The 21440-nt window shown below is 38.5% G+C and overlaps 1 protein-coding gene across 9 annotated transcripts in view; it reads right to left on the bottom strand.

The window, feature by feature from the left end:
- The window catches only part of MLLT10 (MLLT10 histone lysine methyltransferase DOT1L cofactor), a 124618-nt gene that overhangs the window by 91614 nt on the left and 11564 nt on the right, over positions 1–21440 (bottom strand). For 5 of the 9 annotated variants that reach the window (XM_080918286.1, XM_080918285.1, XM_080918287.1 and 2 more), the window contains one exon: positions 2263–2317. In XM_080918286.1, coding sequence (XP_080774412.1) covers positions 2263–2317 — 55 coding nt within the window. Of the gene's footprint in view, positions 1–2262; positions 2318–10597; positions 10649–11074; positions 11219–21440 lie in introns of those variants that run through there. The other 4 variants (XM_080918291.1, XM_080918289.1, XM_080918290.1 and 1 more) reach the window with 4 other exon arrangements.

The raw sequence follows: 21440 nt of genomic DNA on the forward strand, positions 1-21440 counted from the left end.
TGTTTTGTTTTGTTTTGTTTTTTTACAATACTAAAGATTGAATTCAGCTCCTCACTCATGCTAAGCAAGTGCTCATCAACAAGCTCCACTCTCAGTCCATGAACATGTCTGTCCTAAAGACCTTTCAAGGAAGATGCTATGTGAAAAGAATATATAGATATTGATGTCCCTGAACTTATGTAGAACAAGACTAATGTATTGTTTCTAAATTTCTAAGAAAAAAAACTTAAAGAACAAGACTGAAGATGTAGGATAGGTGAGGTAGCGCACAACTCCAATGCTAGCACTTGAAAAGAAAGAAGCAGGAGGATCTCAGCTTGAGGCAAGCCTACTCTACAGCATGAGCTGCAGGATAGCCAGGGTTACACAGAGAAACCTTGTCTTGAAAAACCAAAACCAGAATCCCTTCTTGTCTTACATCTTCACATTCCCTTATCATTGACTTCCATTACTCACCAAAGACAACCTCAAGTCTCACAAACTTCACTAAGTATCCTGTACAGATATTTATTATATATCTTCTTTCTATAGGTTTTTAACAACTTACCAGTGTTGTAAATTATTCAGTAGTACAGACTATGCTGTGTGTTTGTAACCTAGAGGCAATAAGCTACATCATATACTTCATGTATGCAGTAGACTATACGTCTAGGTTTCTGTAAATATACTCACTCTATGTTTACTCAATAGGAAAAGTACCTATGACACGTTTCTCAGAATTTAAGCAGTTTGTGACCACATGTAAACAGTTAAACAATCAACTTTTACTAATATTTTTAAAACTAGAGAACTCAATAATTTGCCAAAGTTCATAAATGAAACAAACCAACAAACAAAACTTTTAAAATTATTTAATCACTAAAATTATTCAAATTGATAACCTTAAAAAAACTCAGGATATATTTCTCAGTTATTTCTACAAAATACTTAAAAATTATAAAATTCCAGTTTTACAGAAATGCCTCCAGAAAGAGTATTTCCCAATTTGTTATAATGCTACCATAACACTAATGCCAAAAGCTAAAAACAGTGTAAAAAGGAAAGTTTTAATACCTTATGAACAGGTGCCAGCCCTTTTATTCATTTACCCTCTAGAAATCAGTATCTTTAACAAAATGTTAACTAAATCAATCTCATTATTTTAGGAAAATAGGCTGATTTTACTTCCAAAAATAAACCAGTGTAATTCCCAACAAAATAAGAGAAAAATACTTTATGACTATCTTGGGGGGGGTGGCAAAGACAGAGACACAGAGAGAGAGAACCTATCTTTCCTGATACTGTATCAGTCACTTGTTATAGTTTGACAAGCTCATGCCTATAGGGTAAAAATGATCCTGATATAAAAGGGCAAGTACTTTAATTTAACCAATAAATTAACAGTCCTGTAATCCTAGAACTCATGAGGTAGAGATAGGAAACTGCCACACATTTAGGCCAGGCTGGACTATGAAGAAAATGCTAAGCCTTGAGCTATACACAAGGAGATAAAGAAAAGGACTAGAGAAAGAAAGACCAAAACAAAAACAGACAGAGGAAAGGGGGGTGGGGGGGGCAGATACATTTCTCAAGAAAAGATAACTCAAAGTGGAGACAAAAACTAAATGAGGTAATCCTTGAGTAAAATGGTTGAAACCAGAAGATATTTTTCTGAATATTTACAGTGATTTTTACCATCTATTCATCATTAATCCAGAAACCCAAATTCTGAAACTAATGTTCAAAAGGTGTTAAGTTTTAGTATTTCAGATTCAGAAATTTCAGAAGAGGAAATGCTCAGAATCCTCAGGAAAGAACGCATCCTGCCAAGTATAGTTGGCACTTGTAAGCTAGCACTTAGGAAGGACATGGTAGTAAGGATACTGTGCCAGGTAAGATTGGTCCTGTAACTCCCAAAGAGAATGAGGCCCTGTCTCAAAACATAAAATAAATCAAGGTTTCAAGTAGAAGAATGTGGATCATTCTACATAAATCAGCTAATACTTAAGTTTGCCCACAATGAAGACAAACTGTGAATTAAGAAAATTATTTAAGCTACACATAAATGTGTCCATATATAATCCCAGAACATGAAACAATGAAGCAAGAAAATGGTGAATTCAGGTTAGCCTGGACCACAAAGTGAGACCTTGTTTCCAATTAATTACTTACATCACTATTAACATTTTAGCAAACAATATTTGACAAAATAATATGAACTATCATAGTTTGAAATGCTATACCATTCCAAGTTTTCAGTATTTTTTCAAAGACTGTACTTACCCCCATTATCTGTTCTTTTTAAAGCTCCATCTTTATGGGGACACAGCTCACATCTCTATTTAAAGAAAATTAAAAGTAAACAAAAAAAAAAAAAAGGAAAAGGCAATGAAGTTTTTTTTCAGATCACCAACACATCTTTCCTATAACTTCAAAACTAACAAAAATAGAATATCATTTCTATTCATTGCCACCAAGAAAATTCCAGAACACTTTCACAAAATAACTGTTAGCTGCAAATTACTTATTCTTAAAAATATTCATTCTTATTTTGTTTGAATGTTTTACGTGTATGATAGGTATGCATGCATGCATACACACCAAATGTTTGCAGGTATCCATGGAAGCCAGAAGAGGGCAGCAGATTCCCTCCCTGGTACTGAACTATGGGTAGCTGTGACAGATCATGTGATTATGGAAAACCTAACCCAGGTCCTCTACTAAAGCTGCAAAACAACTTAATGATTTTTCTTATAATACTAAATAACAATTTACATATACATTTAAAATGCTGCAGCCCCCCCCCCTTTTAAGTTTACATTAAAATCAGTCAGTGATCCATGCCTGTCCATCCCAATAGTAAATAAATTCAGACAGCAGTACTTCCATGAATTGAGGCCATTGGGCTACATGAACAAGCAAAGTCCTAGATTTCCTATTAGTAAAACCAAAGTCAAATGTGGTACCACATATGTAGAGTAACAGAATTCTTGGGAAGTTGTAGCACAAATATCAATAGTCTGAGAGTTTGACTCCATCCCAGAAAGCATGCAAGAACTACTTTGAGAGAGGGGGAAAAATGGGTACGGTAGCAAGTATTAGCATCTTGTTACTCAGGAGGCTGAAAGGATTACCATGTTCAAGCCTAACATGAGGTACTATGAGAGACCATATAAAAGCCCTTTCAACACAGGGCAGATACAAGGTTTTGACATTTATGAAGATCACTGTGATCTCTAATACAGGCTTGAATTGCTGTAGTCAAGTAGATCCGGTTTCTACTACTATCAAGAACCAGCTTGAGGGGCGAAAGATGGCTCAGCAGTACAGAACACTGCTCTTCCAAAGAATCCAAGTTAGGTTCTAAGCACCCACATCAGGTGGCTCACCCATGTTTCTTAACTCCTGGCTCTAGGGGATGTGACACTTTTCTTCTGGTCTCTGCAGGCACATGAACGTGCAGACGCACACATATACATGCACTCATACATACACAAAACCGACACACACATAGCTCTACATAAATAAAAATAAATCTTAAAAAATACATTTTTTCTTTTTATAAAGAATCAGTTTGCCGAACATGGTGATGCATACTTGGGAGGCAGAGACAAATGAATGTCTTAAGTTCAACCCCAGCTTGGTCAACACAGCAAGTTCCAGACCTGCCAGCAAGTGCTACATAGCGAGACCCTGTCTAGACAGAAGGGGAAAGTTCTTTAAAGATATTGAGCCAGTTTTGGTGGACCTTAACTGTAATACCAGCACTTTAAAGGCAGAGGCAAAAGGAATTCAAGATTATCCTCAGCTATATAGTAAATCTGAGACCAGCCTGGATTTGTGTAAGTTACACAAAGGCCTATCTCAAAACTTAACAAATGGTGATTACGATCAGCTCAACTATATCATACATTTTTTTAAAATCAACAGTAGATGAATTTAAACTTCTGAGAATGCTAAGCTTGTAAGAGGACCAGCCTGTGATAATATTGATAAAACTATGAGCTCTGGAGAACACGAGTAACTGCAAATTGAATGAGATGCATGGCGGGTAAAAGTATAGTGTCTAGAAGCTATACTAAGTGAAAACTTGACAAGAACCAGCATGAGAGTTTAGCTTTTTTTTTTTTTTTTTTTAAATATGGTACACTGAAGACAAGACAAACCAACCCTTAGTGGCTCCTGTAGTCATAATACCTAAGAACCACAACGGAGGGCTCAAAAGAACTTTGGTGTCTGTAACATAAGATCAGAATCCCAACTTGGGCAAACTAAGGAGAAAGAACCCTACTTTTAAATATATAAGCGACCCACAGCTATTGTTGACCTCACTCAAATAGAGCACAATTTACTAGCCCAGTTTGAGGAGCTGGGAAATGTAAAACAAGTATTCAAAATACATACAAGATAGTTTGAATCCAAAGAATCAATCAACTCTGATTTTAAAAACTGTCAATTTCAGTGCTAGGAGACACCTCAGTGGGTAAAGTGCATGCAAAGCTGAATACTGAGGACCCACATAACATTCACGGTTATCCTCTACCGTCACATGCATATGCCTGAACTTCTACAGACAATTTCACTTTTTACTCTGAGACAGGGTCTTGTGCAAATGCCTTTGGCATATCTTGAAAGTCTGATCCTCCTGTCTCTACGTTCTGGTTGATGGGGTGCTAGGGTAATGACTAGATGATGACCACTAAACTACAGTCCCACACCCCAAAAAGTCTGCTCCTTCAAAGGAATACAATAGAACATGGCCTTTTCAATGTTTGTGAGATGATCTATATTACTAGACCTGTGAAGAACTACGGAAAAAAAAGGCTAAAAAGGCTAAGCATTGTCAAAACAAAAGGAAATTAATGTTAACTCCAAGATTACTCAGGACTTTGGAGGTAGCAGATTTGAGGCCAACCTGGTCTACATGTTGAGTTCCAGGATAGCCAGGGATATACAATGAAACTATCTAAACAAATTAAATAAATAAAATGGGAAATATCAACAAAGGAAAAGTTAACTAACTGAATAGAGCTAAAGATATAGAGATGTAGCCTACTGGCATTTACAAGGCTCTGAGAAAGAAAAAACAGGAACAAATTACAAATCAAGCCTGGTCCGGTAGCACAGAGGACACAAAATCAGGAGGACTGTTCCAAGTTCAGGCTAGCCTGTACTATATGGAGATCCTTTCTCAAAAATAGAACAAAGCTAGACATGATATAACTGGATTGTAGAGCGCTACCTAATGTGTATGGTTCTGGACTTAATTGTTTAGCATTGTAAAAACCAGCACTTCACAGTACGAAAAGGGAACAAAAGAAGGGGAGAGAGAGAACTACAATATGCAGATAAATAAATGCTCAGAGAACACAAAAACAAGCAGAAAGGTGGCTCAAGGACACACAGCGGTGGTACTCTCCACATTGAAAGAAAGACAAGAGGGCTGCACAGGGCTCAAGTCCAGCGTACTCTACAAAGCACACTCCAGGACAGCAGGAAAAACCTCTCTCAAAAAAAAAAAAAAAAAAAAAAACAGTAAAACAGAAGCGGGGGAGGGAGGGAGGGAGGGAGGGAGGGAGGGAGGGAGGGAGGGACGAAGAGACCCAAACAATACATGTGATAAAGTACTGAGAGGAAAAAGCACTGTCAACACAAAATTATATTTTCATATATGTAATCTATCTGCAAATAACCAAGTGTAATGGTCCATCACCCAAAGACTCTAGCACAGCTATGGTCTTCTCTGTGAGGTGAGGGTTCTCCAACAGGTGAGCCACCCTACACTAGGTAACTGCAGGCCTGGGTGAAATGGATTCCATACATGAGTTAGCCAACATTCCTGACCCTTCCTTCTTTCTGTTCAATGTTTATCTCACAAACAAATTGTTAACATTAAAACAGGAAGCAGGACATACACCAACAGCAGCAGCAAACATACAGTTTTGTAAAGATAAAGGGGAGACTAGCAAGGTGGTTCAGCAAGCCTAGTGAGCTGAGGCCTTATCTCTGGAAACCATGTTAATATAAAAAGATAGAACTCCATAAAATTGTCCTCTAGCTTCCACTTGCTTGATGTGGCATCATGTATGTGTCCAACACACATTTACAAACACACAATAGTAATAATGACGACAACAACAAACTGTGTTGCTACACAATACAGCTCAAGAGTAAAGGTGCCTGTCACCAAACCTTGAAAACCATGGGACCCACATTGCTAAAGGGACTCCCACAAAGATGTAGAAAACTAACTCCCACACCAGCTGTCCTCTGACCTCCACAAGCACATTGTGGTATGTGTGCACCCACACAACACCTGTACAGTGAACGAATAGGTGGGTGAGTAAATAGATGTGATTAAAATTTTAAAAATGGGTCTGGAAGATGTGTCAGTCAAATGGTTGGTTGCATTGCATGTAGAAGGAACTGAGTTCAGACCCCCAGTGTCCCTGTGAAACAACCTGGGTAATGGCAGCACAAGTCCATATCCCAGCACTGGGGAAAGGGATCCTGGGAGCTCACTAGAAGCCAGTCTAGCAGGCTGCCCACCTCAAAGGGGGTGGGGGGGGCTTTGCGTGGTGGTGCACACCTTTAGCCCCAGCACTCAGGAGGCAGAGGCAAGCAGATCTCTCAATTCAAAGGCAGCCTGGTCTACAGGATTACATAGTGAGAGGGGGGGGGGTGGGGAGGGAGGGAGGGAGGGAGGGAGGGAGAGAGGGAGGGAGGGAGGGAGGGAGGGAGGGAGAGAGAGAGAGCGCACGCATGAGCACCTAAGATGCCTGACATCAAACCTTGCCAGCTCATGCACATACATAATACAAAAATGTTTTTGAAAGATTCAGAAATTACACTTTAATGTTTGAACTTTATAGTACATTAATTGTATATTATTAAAGTAATTCTAAAAAGAAAAGTAATTCTAAAATATATTTAAATTACTTATAAGTAAGTCTAAACTACATTAAAACAATGTCTCACACCCATCAATTCCAGCACTGAAAAGGTGGAGACAGGATCCCTGGAGCTGTACTAGCCAACCAAGTTGGCTGACAAAAAAAGGTTTAGTGAAGAGACTCCGTCTCAAAACAGCAAGGTGGAAAGCTACTGAGGAAGACACACAGAATGTGGCTCTCTGGTTTCCATATGTACAGGAGCACATATATAACAAAGAGACCGATAGTTCCAGCCACTGAATAACACATGTACTTTTTAAATAAGCATGATACACTCAACAAAGACCTTAAACAAGTCCATATAAGATATAATTATAGAACAAAATTGGTTTGAGGTAGGGTCTCATTATGTAGCTCTGGTTAGCCTAAAACTGGCTATCTGGCCTGGAACTTAATATTCCTGCCTCTTCATTCAGAATGCTAGCGTTACAGACACATACTACCTACCACCTCCTGCTCAAGACACAATGAAACTAAAATAATTTAAATCACTGAGTATGTTTTGTTACCACATAGGAAAAACAATATGAAGTTAAGGATACAGAATCCAACCTAAACAACAAAGGGCTGAAAGGACAGAGTAGGACTAGCAAGGTGTCTTGGAGAGGGAAGGTGCTTGCTACCAACCCTGCTGGAGTTTGATTCCCAGAACCGACTCTTTTTTTAAGTTGGGGGAGTAAAACAAAGAGTAACAAAGTGGGGGAAAGAGAAAAGAGTCAGAGAGAACTAAAAACCAAGTTGACTGACTGTAAATAATGAAGCTGAAATTGCAAGCCTAGTGTTTTAAGAAATAAAATGAGCATGATGGTACAAAACTATAATTCCGCCACCTGGGGAAGATACCAAAGATCATCACAAGTTCAAGGCCAGCTTGGTCTACAATCCAAGTTCCAGATCAGCCTGAACTTCACAGTAAAATCTTGTCTGAAATAACAGTAATAATACAAGGATGTATGGGAGACATAACTTACCAATATTGGAAAGAAAAAGAAAATTATCACCACAGAAACCAGATGTTAAAAATGTAACATATTTTGCTTAATAAACAACGTTTTAAAACAAAATAAAGCAGGAAATCTACAGAGCTCTCTAAAGCTAACTTCATTATCAAGATACCTCCAAGAGAAGGGAGGCATCAGGTAACAATTCCACACCTGTGCTTATACAAGTAATCCTAATTAAATCTCAGTTCCCTCCCAAGTCTGTCTCTGCCCACCCAACCTAAAAATAGAAGTAAACAATAACAAAATGATTAGTAATTAGGATGGTGATGAATCCCTGAAATCCTAGAACTTGGGAAACGAGAGCACCTTAAATTGGTGGAGAAAGAGGGAACGTTTGAAGAGATGGCCCAGCAGTTAAGAGCACAGTAGCTCTTCCAGAGGACCAGAGTTAAATTCCCTGTACATGGTGATTAACAACCAACTGTAACTCTGCAGGCACCCTGCACACAAGTGGTGCACAGACATACAAGCAGATAAAACATACATACACATAAATTAAAGCAAATCTTAAAAACTAAAAAAGTATTTCCAGGTCAGCATGAGCTAAATGACACTCTGTCTGAAAAGGACAAAATTCAATCATTAAAAAAACAAAAACCAGTAATATCAATAGCTACCAAAAAAATTATAAAATTCCTTTTGTACCTAAATTCAAAAAGATTTGACATTAATAATCTGAATCCAACAATATATTAGAGATTAATATATCACAAACATGTATCCCATAAATGCAAAATATAACATTTGAAAACAAAACATAAAATTCACAAAAAAATATTTTAAATATATCATCTCAATACAAAAAACAGCATTTAACAAAACTCAACACCCATTTACAACAAATACAAACTCTCAAGAACTCACTGCACTCCTCCAATCATAGCCTCCCTGTGCTGGCTTTACAAATAGAACCCATTATACCTACCTATGTTTTCCTGCAGGTTTTGCTTGTTTTCACAGTACTTCCTATAGGTAAAATCCAAGGCACACACTAAGCACCAGAACCTACTAAATATGTAGTGCTCTGACTATGAAAACACTGTCTTTCCCAGAGCTAGCTAATTCTTAAGAGACAATAAGCAGCTTTCATGTGCAAACTAAGAGCCCATACTCAACTTTCTTAGCCTATCTTAACTCCAGAACATTGTAGTCCCCTACCTAAGGGGTCCCAGAAACAAGTATAGACCAACTGAAGAGCCCTAGAAAGAAGTACAACTAAGCAATCCTAAACTGTTCACCATTATTCTCCCATTCATTCCTTTAGGTTTCACTTTTATCCCCTCTGCCACATGACCAACCCCAGGAAGTACCACTAAAGGTAACATTTTTGTGGCATGGCCTACCTCTCTCTTCTAGTGACTAGTGAATTGTAAAAATCTTCTCAATGGCAGTATTCTGACACATTTAAAATAATAGATCCTGTATTTGAAAACTAGATCATCAATAAAAAGCCAACAGCATGCTGGGCTTGGTGCCATGTGCCTTTCATCTTTGCACTCTGGAAACAGAGGCTTCCAAGTTTGAGGCCAACCTGTTCTACATAAGTGAGTTGCAGTCGTGCAAGGGATACAAAGGAAGATTATGTTTCAAAAAAAAATCAATTCTAAGAATAATTAAAATTGCATTTTTAGTAAAGCACAATGTCATATACACAAATTGGTATACATACATGAGATATATACATATCTCAATGCTCAAGAGAACTGCAAAAACTGTGGCCAGTAATCCTAGCACTGAAGAGAAGTTTAAGTTCAAGGCAAGCTTGGGTTACTTTTTAAAAAGTAAAAGGGGGAAGGGAGCTGGAGAGATAGCTCTGCAGTTAAGAGCACTGGCTGCTCTTCCAGTCAGATCCCAGCAACCACATGGTGGCTCACAGTCATCTATAATTAGATCCCATGCCCTCTTCTGGTGTGTCTGAAGACAGCTACAATATGATCATATAAACAAAAATAACAAAATAAAATTTAAAAACACATTAAAATACTTTTAAAAATAGGGCCAAGGCTGGTAAAATGATTCAGCAGGTAAAGGTGCTTGTTGACTAAACTAATGGTCTGTGCTTGATCCCCAAGACCTACAGAGCAAAGGGAAACAAAACAGACTCCCATAAACTGTCCTCTGACCATACCCACCCACCCACTCACACACACACACACACACACACACACACACACACACACACACGGGGGGGGGGGGAGGCAGAGACAGACAGAGAGACAGAGACAAACAGAGAGAGATACAAGGATTCAAACTGTTAATATGTCAATTCTAACACTGATCTATATATAGACCAAAGCAAATACCATCTCATTGATGTTTTGGAGGAAACAGAAAAGCTAGTATGTATACAGAATGTGAATTTAGACTATATACACTCTTGAAGAGAAAAAGATTAATAAAAGACTTGCAATTTTAACTTTAAGATTTATACTAAGTTACAAAAATTGGAACAGCATAATAAAACTAAGGCTAGGGGAACAGACCAATTGAAGGTGAAGTTCTGAAAGAGGCTCCCAATTATACATGTTGTACAAAAGCTATACAGTCAAGAAAGGTTTCATTCAAAAATATACAAAAACTGAAACCTAAAAAAATATAATGTGAAATGTGTCACATACCTAAATATAAATTAGCAAAAATAAAAAATTTAAAGGAAATTACCTTCATGACTTCGGGGTTAGGCAAAGTGTCTTAGCTCACAGTAAGCAACAACTATAAAAGAAAACACTGACAAATTAGACTTCATCAGATTTAAATATTTCTGCTTCAGGGTACAATTATGAAAATAAATAGGTGAAACTAAACAGATTTGAGGAAGTATTTATAAAACATTTCTCTAACAAAGACCACTATCTCCAACACATAAAAACCTTATAAAAATTAAACTAGATAGAGAAATTAAAGAAGCTAAAGCTTGAGGACTATTAGAACTGAGGTCAGCACACAAACCACAGCATGCTCAGTGTGCTCAGCTGCTCACAATGACACCCAAAAGGATCACAATGACATGACTTCCAATCAAGATGCAGTGGATAAAAGGTGCTTCATTCAGCTTTCTTATGTGAAATAATAAAAACCTGACAAAATGAATAAAACAACAGCACTGAAGGTACTAGACAAGAAACAACACAATGATACCTTAGAGACAAGAAACATGACACAGCCACAAAAGTGCCCAGCTTACTGCCTTGGGAGAGTTTTCAGGCCGAGGAACAAGGAGGAGGAACCCAGACAGGGCCTGTGGTCTCCCCAAGTTGAGGAAATGAAGCTGGGAGTCCAAGGAAGCCAAGGTGGCTAGAGCTCACAAGGGAGACCAGCACTGAGTAGAGAGCTGGAGAGAGAGAGAGAAATGAAGAAATCTACAAAGGCTCATTCCAGAACTTTTAGTTGAACACCAAATCAGCACTTACATATGAAGGTCTATCCAAGGCCAGAAGAATCAGAGGGAACAAGGTTCAACATTACACAAAGTGACTAATACATACTCCCAAAAGCCAGAACATCACATCAGAGGGGTAAGAAAAGAAATAGTGGGCTGGAAAGATGGCTCAGTTGGCAACACTAACTGAGTTATATACCTGAGTTAAATACCTGGAACCCATGTGGAAGTACAGAACTGACCTGAAAGTTTAAACCTTGTCCTTTTTCCTACAAATACTGTGGTAGGTACATCTTCATGCACAGAGCCAAACATACACATACACACACCACCACCACCCCCAGGGAATATTATATAAGACTAATACAAAAGCAGAAAATTCTACCCTGTACTGAAATAAAAATTAATCAAACCAGTATTAAAATTCAGGTGACTATTAGAGAAGTTCATTAAAACAGTTATAACTAAATATCATATAAGCAGAAAACAAGAGGAAGCAAGCAAGTTATATAAAGTTTTAAAAATTTCAACCACAGTGCTATATGCCTAAAACCCTAGCACTTGTGATGAAGCGACAGAAATATCTGGATTCAAGGCCAGCCTAGACTACCTGAGACTCTGTTTTAAAGTATGTCAACAGAGGGCTGGAGAGATGGTTTGGTGGTTAAGAGCACCGACTGTTATTTCAAAGGTCCTGAGTTCAATTCCCAACAACCACATAGCGGCTCACAACCACCTGTAATGGGATCCCGATGTCCTCTTCTGATGAGTCTAAAGAGAGTGACAGTGTAATGTACTCACATACATAAATAAATTAAAAATAAGTAAGCAAAAATGTGAAATTAGCTTGTTCTTGACTCCCCACTCCCACATGCTCATGGCCTGTCTCTCCTCCTCCTAGCCCTCCCCATCTCTCTCTCTGTCTCTCTCTGCCTCTCCTACCCTGTTGACTCCCCTCCCCATACCCTGAATAAACTCTATGCTATACTTAAAATTTTTTTGAAAACATAAATATTGTAAGGCTTACCAGGAAAAACTGGTTCACAGCATCTAAAGCCAAGTATTATTTGTTTATGTGGTGTGGTATATGCATGTATTTGAAAATGAGGAGGGTTGGGCATCCCCATCCATGTCAGAGTTCGGCATGAAAGCCAGAGTTCGGCATCATATGTCTTCCTGTATGGCCCTCCATCTTATTTTTCTAGAGGGTCTCTTGCTAAACCTTGAGCTAACCAACTAGCTAGACTGTCTGGCAGAAAACCTAATGGTTCTGTTCAGTGCTGGGACGAGCATTCCTGGCTTTTTCCATGAGTTCAGATCCTTATTCTTACACAGCACTTAGCCACTGAACCACCTCCCCTATCCACATGAAGCATTCAATAACCTAAGTGAAACAAAGTAGAAGGAATTTTTAAAAGTAAACTTCAGTTAGCTTTGCACTGATGTCAAAAGGCCAAATATGTAATTAGAGCCACAAAAGAGGTAATACAGAAAAACTGGTTAAAATTATAACTAAGATCACATGTAGACATATGCAGACCCTGTTTGGAAGGAAAAAATAAAAAAAAAACCCAAACACCTCTAGTACACCCCAAGCTTAATGGTTCACATCTACAATCCTAGCACCGAGGAGGCAGAATCAGGACAGTCACTCCAAGTTTGAGGCCAGTGTGGTTTCTGTAGGTTTCAGCCCAGCCAGGACTCCATGGAGAGACATGAGATTCTGGGGAGTCAGACTATTCTCTTCCAGAACCTGAACTCCAGTTCTAGCATCAAAACAGCTAAATGCTGCATAGCACCTGCAACTCTAGCTACAGGGGATCAATTTATATCCTCCAAATATCTGCATGCACATGGCAAACACACAAGCACACATACATACATACACATAATCAAAACTAAAAGTAAATCTTAAGAAAAATATTACAAATATACATTAAAAGGCACCCTAATAAACATCAACTATCAGAACCAAAAAAGATAGAACCAGACAGTTGTGACACAGGCCGTTAGTACCAGGACTCAGGAAGCAGAAGTGGAATCACTTGAATTCAAGACCAGACCAAGTTCCCAGAGTTCTAGAACTGCCAGGGCTACCAGAGAAACTTGCCTTTTTTAAAAAAAGAAAACAAAACAAAACAAAAAACCAAAAAACAAAAATGACAGGAGTATAAAACATGGTTTTAAAAAACATAATAAATCATAATCAAATTAAGATCAGAAACAAATTTTTTTAAAGAAAAAGGTCATTTTACCACAAAATCCAAAGTAAAGCTCAATGAGAAAAGACACAGTACTTTCAGGGCACTTATATGTAGCCAGCCTCTGCTACTTTGTGGGTTCTTCTTTCTCCCAACCTTTATTGCTCCCTCTCCAGTTTAATCCCCTAACACTAGACAGGAGAGAAACAAGGATAGAGGGGAGAGAGGAATTAGAAAAATCCATGAATCTAGTTTCTTTCCATTTCTTCTTTGACTAACATATCGCAACCAACCTCTCTGAACAACACACACGTATCCAGGTCGCACAACTGCAGAAACTGTCTGTAGGGGTAAAATCATGCTCTGCTAGCACATGAGGCTGTGGTCAGTGAGATACAGCCTCACACCACAGCCTGGGATTAAAACAAAAAACACTTTCTTCTAATATGTCTGTATATTTTAAGAAGCCAAAATTTCAACATTTGATATATGTATCTTAAAAGCTTCATCCTGAACAGGCATGGTGGAAGACACCTTTAATCCCAGATCACTGGAGGCAGGAGTGACCTACACTGAGAGTTCGAGGACAGTGAGGGCCACATACAGACACATAATCTCAAAAATAAAAGGAAACAAGAAAAAAGCCCAGCAATGGTATTCATCCTAACACCTTGAAGGTAGAGGCTCAGAAAGCTATGGCTGGAGCTAGACAGCTCATGATAGGACACTTGCCTAGAATGAACAAAGCTTTTCAGATTGAGCTCTAAATGTACAAAGGTGGATGTTTCCAATATAAGGTACCAGAACAATGAAGACACCCATTGGTTATAAAAAATACAATCAAAATAGCCAGGCATTGAGATAAAGCATTGAGCATTCCACAAAAAACAGAAAGAACTGAGTTCAAGGCCACCATAGTCTAGACAGCTTCAGGACTACCAGAACTATATAGAGAAATCCTGTTTTGAAAAACACATTAATTCAGAGCTGGGCAGTGGGGGACACATGGCTTTAATCCCAGTGCTCAGGAGACAGAGGCAAGTATATGTCTGACTTTGAGTTCCAGGACAGCCAAGGTTGCACAGAGAAACCCTGTCTTAAAAAAACACAGGGAAACTTGCTAGGGCCTACCCTTACATAAAAAGCTATAGTAGTGCTGGAGAGATGGTTCTAGAAGAAGCCTCAGATTTGGTTTCTAGCACCCACACAACAGCTCACAAACATCTGTAACTCCAGTTCCAGTGCCCTCTTCTAGTCTCATGGGCACTACACACGTGTATACAAGTTGTCAAAACATCATACACAGACGAATAAATAAAGGGATGTTTGCAACAGAAACAGACCATTACATTTTAAAAAAGCAACAACCAGAGTAAAATACTCTTCTCCAGAAGAGCACACCATTTGGTTGTCCATAACCTAACCGTCATCTCTGAAGACATTCATGCAGTAGCATTGCTCGGACCTAACAGGTTATGCTTGGGAAGAAGTGTGCTCAATAGTTTCATGTCAACTTCACACATGCTACAGTTATGACACACAAGTTAGAGTTACTGAGGGATCCTCAATTAGGAAAATACCTTCATAAAATTGGGCTTACAAGCCTGTAGAACATTCTCTTAATTAGCAATCGTTAGAGGAAGGCGAGGACCACTGTGGTTAGTACCAGCCTGGGCCAGTGTTCCCTGGTTCTCTAAGAAAGCAACCATGAGAAACAATAGTTCTCCACAGTCCTCTATGGTGCATAGCTATAATCCCAGCCCTTGGGAAGCAGAGGTCAGCAAACCTCTAAGTTCAAGGCTAGTCTGGTGTACAGAATGGGTTTCAGGATTAAAAAGGCTTCCTAAAGAAACCTGTCTTGAAAACCAAAAAGGTACAAACAGATATTAAACCAGGTGTCATCGCAGCACACAGCTGTATCACTCAGGTGGCAGTCAAGAACACTACCACAAGGGCTGCAGAGATGGCTCGGTGGTCAAGAGCACTGACTGTTTTCCCAGAGGTCCTGAGTTCAATTCCCATGAACCACATGGTGGCTCACAGCAATCTGTAATGGGATCTGATGCCCTTTTCTGCTGTGTCTGAAGACAGTGACAGTGTTCTCATATACATAAAAATAAATCTTTTTAAAAGTTAACAGAAGAAAATGTTCATATTTACAAAGGTTCGCATCCTAACTTTCAAGGTAAAGGGAGCAAAATATGGATTATGAAACTCAAACAATGACAAAAACATAGTAAAATAAGTCCGTGGAAAGATCCAGCCATAAAAGAGCACTGTTCTAATAAATGATACAGCTGCAACCTTTCCACACAGATGCTATTCCCCTCCTAGTCTAAAACACTGTCAAGTTGCAGGCCGTTAATACATATGCATGTATATTATTAGCTTTCCTGGGCATGGCTAGAAAAAAGCTAGGTGATAGTGTGTATGTTTATGTCTGTGAAACCATCAGTTCAGTACTGGGGGGGGAGGGGAGGGCAGAAAGAGAGGGAGAAAAAGAAAGAATAGCTAAAGAATATAACAGCATATTTAAAACCACCAAATTTTTTAAATACCCAACTTTCAAACTATTTTCCACGTGATCCTGAACAAATTACTATTTATCTCTCTCACATGTCCTCTTCCAAAAAAAAAAAAAAAAAAAACTATAGGAAAAGTGGGAGTGAGGCCACACATGTCTAATGTCTACCCCAGCATCTGAGAAATACATGAGCAGAAATCAGCCTGGGCTATACAAAGAGAGACACTAATTCTAGGGAGGGAGAGAAGGAGGGAGGAGATAAAAGCAAGGCTTAAGATGCTCAATGGAAGAGCTGGCTGAGCAGTTAGGAACATTGTTACTACTGTTTTTGTACAGGACATGAGCTCCATTCCTAACCCCCAAAGCATGCAATACTCTCCTCTGACTTCTGTAGGCACCAGGCAAATACTTAATGCAGACATACATTCAGGCAAAACATTGAAAACACCCAAAGCTATACTATAATTAATTATTTTAAAAGATGCCCAATGTGTATGCCTAAATGAATAAATAAACCATGCCTGTGCATCTCATGGTCAGCATAGCCCTGCTGAAATATGGAAGTGGAGAGCTGGCTTACAGATTAAGAACACTTGTTATTTTTGCTCAGTACTAGGCTTGGACTCCCAGCACCCACATGGAGGCTCACCATTTCTTTACATACCAGGCACTATAGTGATGCAAAACAAAATAAGTTAAAACAAAAAATTATACTAAGTTAAAATAAAATTTTAAAAAGACTGAAATAACACTCACTATATAAGCACCTGCTTCGTTCTTTTGCAGGTGAGGAAATGAGGTTTAGGCAACAATAAGAAACCTAGCCAACAATATATCTATTTCACTAACTCCAATAGGTTGAAATACAGATTACCTTCCCATAATAACCTACATTAGTAGTGAAATAGGAGCTCTTTTACAGTTGTAATATAAGGAACCAGGTAGAGTAGTTCATTACACACTGTTACTGTGCCTAGGCCTTGGATTCAACATGGGACAACAAACTCTAACCTCAGGCTTTACAACAAAACTAAAAGAAAAAAAAATGTTTTAAGTTATTTTTCATGTGTTAACCATTTGTATAGTGAGCAAACTTTGGTTTCTTTTATAAAAAAAATTACAGAAATATTCTAAGAATGTTTTCATTTTAATCCCAGGTGTGGAGATATGAAGCTGCTTCACAGAAGCTAACTAATTTATCTAGTGCTCTAGCAGAGGCGTGATTTTCCCAGCTGCAAATAGTTTCTGCAATTGTGTAAAGTTTGAAAATTAGAAATTTTTCATATTCTAAGACCCCAAGAGAGGCAAGTTTGGTGGTTGGTTGTTTCAGGAGAGTTGGCTGCAATTTGTTAGACATGCTCAAAGAAGAAGAAACGAAAAAGCAATTAATTGTTTTCCTCTCTCAATCTCTCCCCACCCTCCCAATCCTTCTTTCTCTCTTATCTAGTGATAAGGGGTGAAGCCAGGGGAATAAAGGGTGGGAAAAAGAAGAGCCCACCCTTGTGTATCCAAGTCCAGCTACACACTTGTATTCCTGGTACCCACAGAAGTCATAAAAGCGTGTCAGGAAATTAAAACTAAGTTCTGTGTAAGAACAAGTGCTCTTAACTGCTAAACAATCTCCAGGCCCTAGACACCATTTTTGAGAGTACTTTAAGAAGTAATTTTCCCTGAGATAGCACTGTACACTGGTCCCAGCACTCAGGAGGCAGAGGCTGATGATATGCACAGACAGGGAGACCTAGGGTCCCGGAGCCACACAACATTCACAAACAAGTCTATGAGCTACCACCCTCCCTCTTTTTTACTTTTAGTGAAAATGCACAAAGGTAAAAGAGAATATTTAAACAATGGGAATTTAGGAACAGGAATAGCAATCCTGTTTCTTCCTAGGAAATAAGATTGAGGGGACAAAGAAGACAGTGCTAGGAATGGGAGCACTAAAGAGAAGGATGGCAAAGTATGGCAGGTACACACAGAAAGTAAGCCTGCAGTGCAGAGCTGGCCCCAGAAGTACTGGCGTAGGGTTGAGGCTAGCTTAGTCTACACACAGGGCCAGGACCATGCTTTCCTTAGGAACAGAACACTGAGAAATAACTGCATAAATAAGAATATCCACAGCTGGAAGGCTTTGGGTGCTGAGAACTGAGTCCAGGGATTCACATGTAATGATAAGGAAACACTACCACTGAACCATATCCCTAGACCTTAGGAGAAAAAGCATCTGTTTTATTTACTTTTTTAGACAGTGTCACTCACACCACTAAGATATAAAACTTCAGATGAGAGTAACTAGTGAGAAGGCTCTTCAGTTACTAGCAGGCACTGTTCTTGCAGATCCATGTTCCATCCACAGCACCCACATCAAATGTGTCGGTCATACTACCTGTGCCTCCAGTTCCAGGAGCTGACATCCATGGACACCTGCATTCAGTCACACATACATGCCATCGTACAAAATGTAAAGTATGTGACTAAATAAAGCTATTTCAATAATCTAGACCAAGAAAAAAAAATCAGGGCTTAGATTCTCTCACAACAGTGAGGGCAGAAGTAGAAAACTAACAACCCTAAATTCCCTATGAATGAAATAAGCAAATACTACAAAAAGCATAGCCTAACCTTGGTAATAAGAAAATAATCCCAAAGGAATCCCAAGGGGCAACTAAAACACCCAAGGTTAAAAACAAAATAGCAACATGAGGAAATCATGAAGAAACTTGAATCATCTTTGACACTACAGTTTTGCTGTGTGGGGTTTTGTTGGTTGACTGATTTGGTTTTTGTGTTTTGTTTTTTGAGATCAGGTCTTGTGTAGCATGGAGGCTGGGCTTAATCGTCCAATATTCCTACTTCCACCTCCCAAGTGCTAGGGTTACTAATGTGCAGTACCACATCTAGCTTGGCACAATGGTTTAAGTGTCAAAAATAGATCAGGTAGAATCAAAATGGGGAAAATTAGATTCTGGTCACTGAGATAATACCAAAATTATCTGTGGGAGATTAAAAGCCAAATATTATAGTTTGAAGGGTAAATTAACATGTCTACTATACTCTATGTACTTAGGCTTAAAGTTTTCAGATAATTACTTAAGCCGGTACACAATGAAGGATCTATATAATAAAAAGTATTAAAAGCCAGAATGGCATTTATTTTTCTTCTGTTCAGTTTCACTTTCTTCAAACAGGGCCCACCCACCTGTATCAGGGAACTGCTCTTACCCCTGACTCCAACTATGTAGTTCTAGTGAGGGTTGCAAGTCATAGAACCCTCCCCACTCCAGCCAGAGGGATGGTGGGTACATGATCCAAGACAGGTCAATCAGAGTCCTTCTCAGGATTCTTCAAAAGAGCCCCTTTTCCTGGTAGAAGGGGCTGGGAAGATGAAAGCCAAGAGCTGCCAGCAGTCATGGTTCCAGCCTCATGTAGTAGAGAGTCTGTAGTATAAGAGAATGAAATCAACATGCAGAGAAACAGAGATAAGAGGTGAAGTCCTAACCCCAGTGGAAGAAGGAAGAGAAAACAAATATACTAACAATAAGATTAATTTGACCGATGTAACTAAAGACCAGATTTTGGGCTACATAGTAGCTAGGACAAAAGAAATACAGTGTTTCATGTGTCTAACAAAAGAGGAAAATTTCCCAATTCCCCAAGGGTGATTGGTTTGTTTGTTTGTTTGTTTTCCTAATGCTAAGCAACCAAACAATTTATTATTCAAGGAACTTTACATAATAGTCACCAAAGGACAATAGGGTTACTGGACAGTACCCATGATGAAAGTGTGAACAGGAAAAGTAGATTTCAAATGCTATCATCTATAATGCCAAGTAGTTATTTCTCAACCACTAAACTAAGAGAATATGGCAAAGTAGACATATCAACTACTGTTTCTTCTTCTATGAAGTTTGCCAATAAAGGGAGAAAGATCATTGGTGAACGTGTGAAAGAAAGTAAAACCAAAGGAAAGATTCCAAATCATTTGTGAGTGTGAAGCAGAAAAAAAATCAAGTAGAAAAGAACAAATAGAAGATAGACACCATCAGTTACTAAATTATAAAGGTAGAGCTTAAAAGAAGTCTGATATGGTTTTATAAGTCTGTAATATCAGCACTCATAGGACTGAGGCAGGAAAATTTCAAGTATCTATTGAAATAATAGTGAGACTAAAAAAGGCTGAAGCCACAAATATAAAACATTAAAATGGATACTACAAAGGGAAGAGACAAGTAGAAAAAGGACTTCAAAGGAGACTACTGTGGCTCTGTAGCTAAGAACATGCTGTAGCATGTAGCAGGCACTGGGCTTGACTAGCACCAAAACAAGAAAACCCACAGTCTGCACAACGGGTAAGACAAGTCAAAAACTAATTCACCATGGACCAAATAGTTTGGAAAATAGGAGATATTCCAGATGCCAGCCAACACAAGACGGAGTAATTCATGTGTACAGCAATGGGCCATAAATTTAGGATAGTGTTCTATTAAGGATAAAATCAGGATGATTTCACCTAAAAAGCAACCAAATCAATCCATCTTTCCACAACACGATACCATCTCTCTTCTTGTCCTGAGAAATTGCAATGATGAATTGTCTAGAAATAGTAAACCAAAAGAAATCTAGGAAGGTACCAGGCATGGTGGCACACACCTATGGTATAACAGACACAGTTCAAGAACAGCGTTATTTATGTAACAACTTAGAGCCAGCAAGTACTGTGCTGCAAGACCCTTTTAAAAAAGAAAAGGAAGATAAATCTAGAACACTAAAGACAGCTGAGCTGGAGTAGTGAGAGTGCAATAAAAATGAAGAACTGTGGCCTGGAGAGATGACTCGGTGATTAAGAGCATTGACTGCTCTTCCAGAGGTGCTGAGTTCAATTCCCAGCAACCACATGGTGGCTCACAACCATCTGAGATCTGATGTCCTCTTCTGGTGTGTGACAGCTACAGTGTAATGTAAATTTAAAAAAAAAAAAAAAAACTTTAAAAAAATAAAGAACTAAATGAAATGCCTAATACTGCACATCCCAATTTCTGCTGCCGCCTGGCTTCAACTGACTCATTAAGAAATAAATCTTGAATCTAAAATGATGGTTTTGAGTCAAAATTATAAATAATTTCTATAACACTACAAAGCAGACACTATTAAAGGAAAGATTCCTAGGAAGAAACAATTTCAGAAACAAATCAGAACCTCAACAGACTTTCAACTATTAATGGAAGAATTAAGATAAAGTATCACTTTGTTATAACAAAAGGAAAAAAATGAAAGATAAATACAAAACACTAAATAAATACAGGGGAGGGGGTGTGTGTTCAAGGCCCAAACTCAAAAGCATAAAAAAAAAAAAAAAAAAAAAAAAAAAAAAACAAATAAACAATGACAATAAAAATGAGC

Source organism: Micromys minutus (genome assembly GCF_963924665.1).
Source record: "Micromys minutus genome assembly, chromosome: 6".
Lineage (NCBI taxonomy): Eukaryota > Metazoa > Chordata > Mammalia > Rodentia > Muridae > Micromys > Micromys minutus.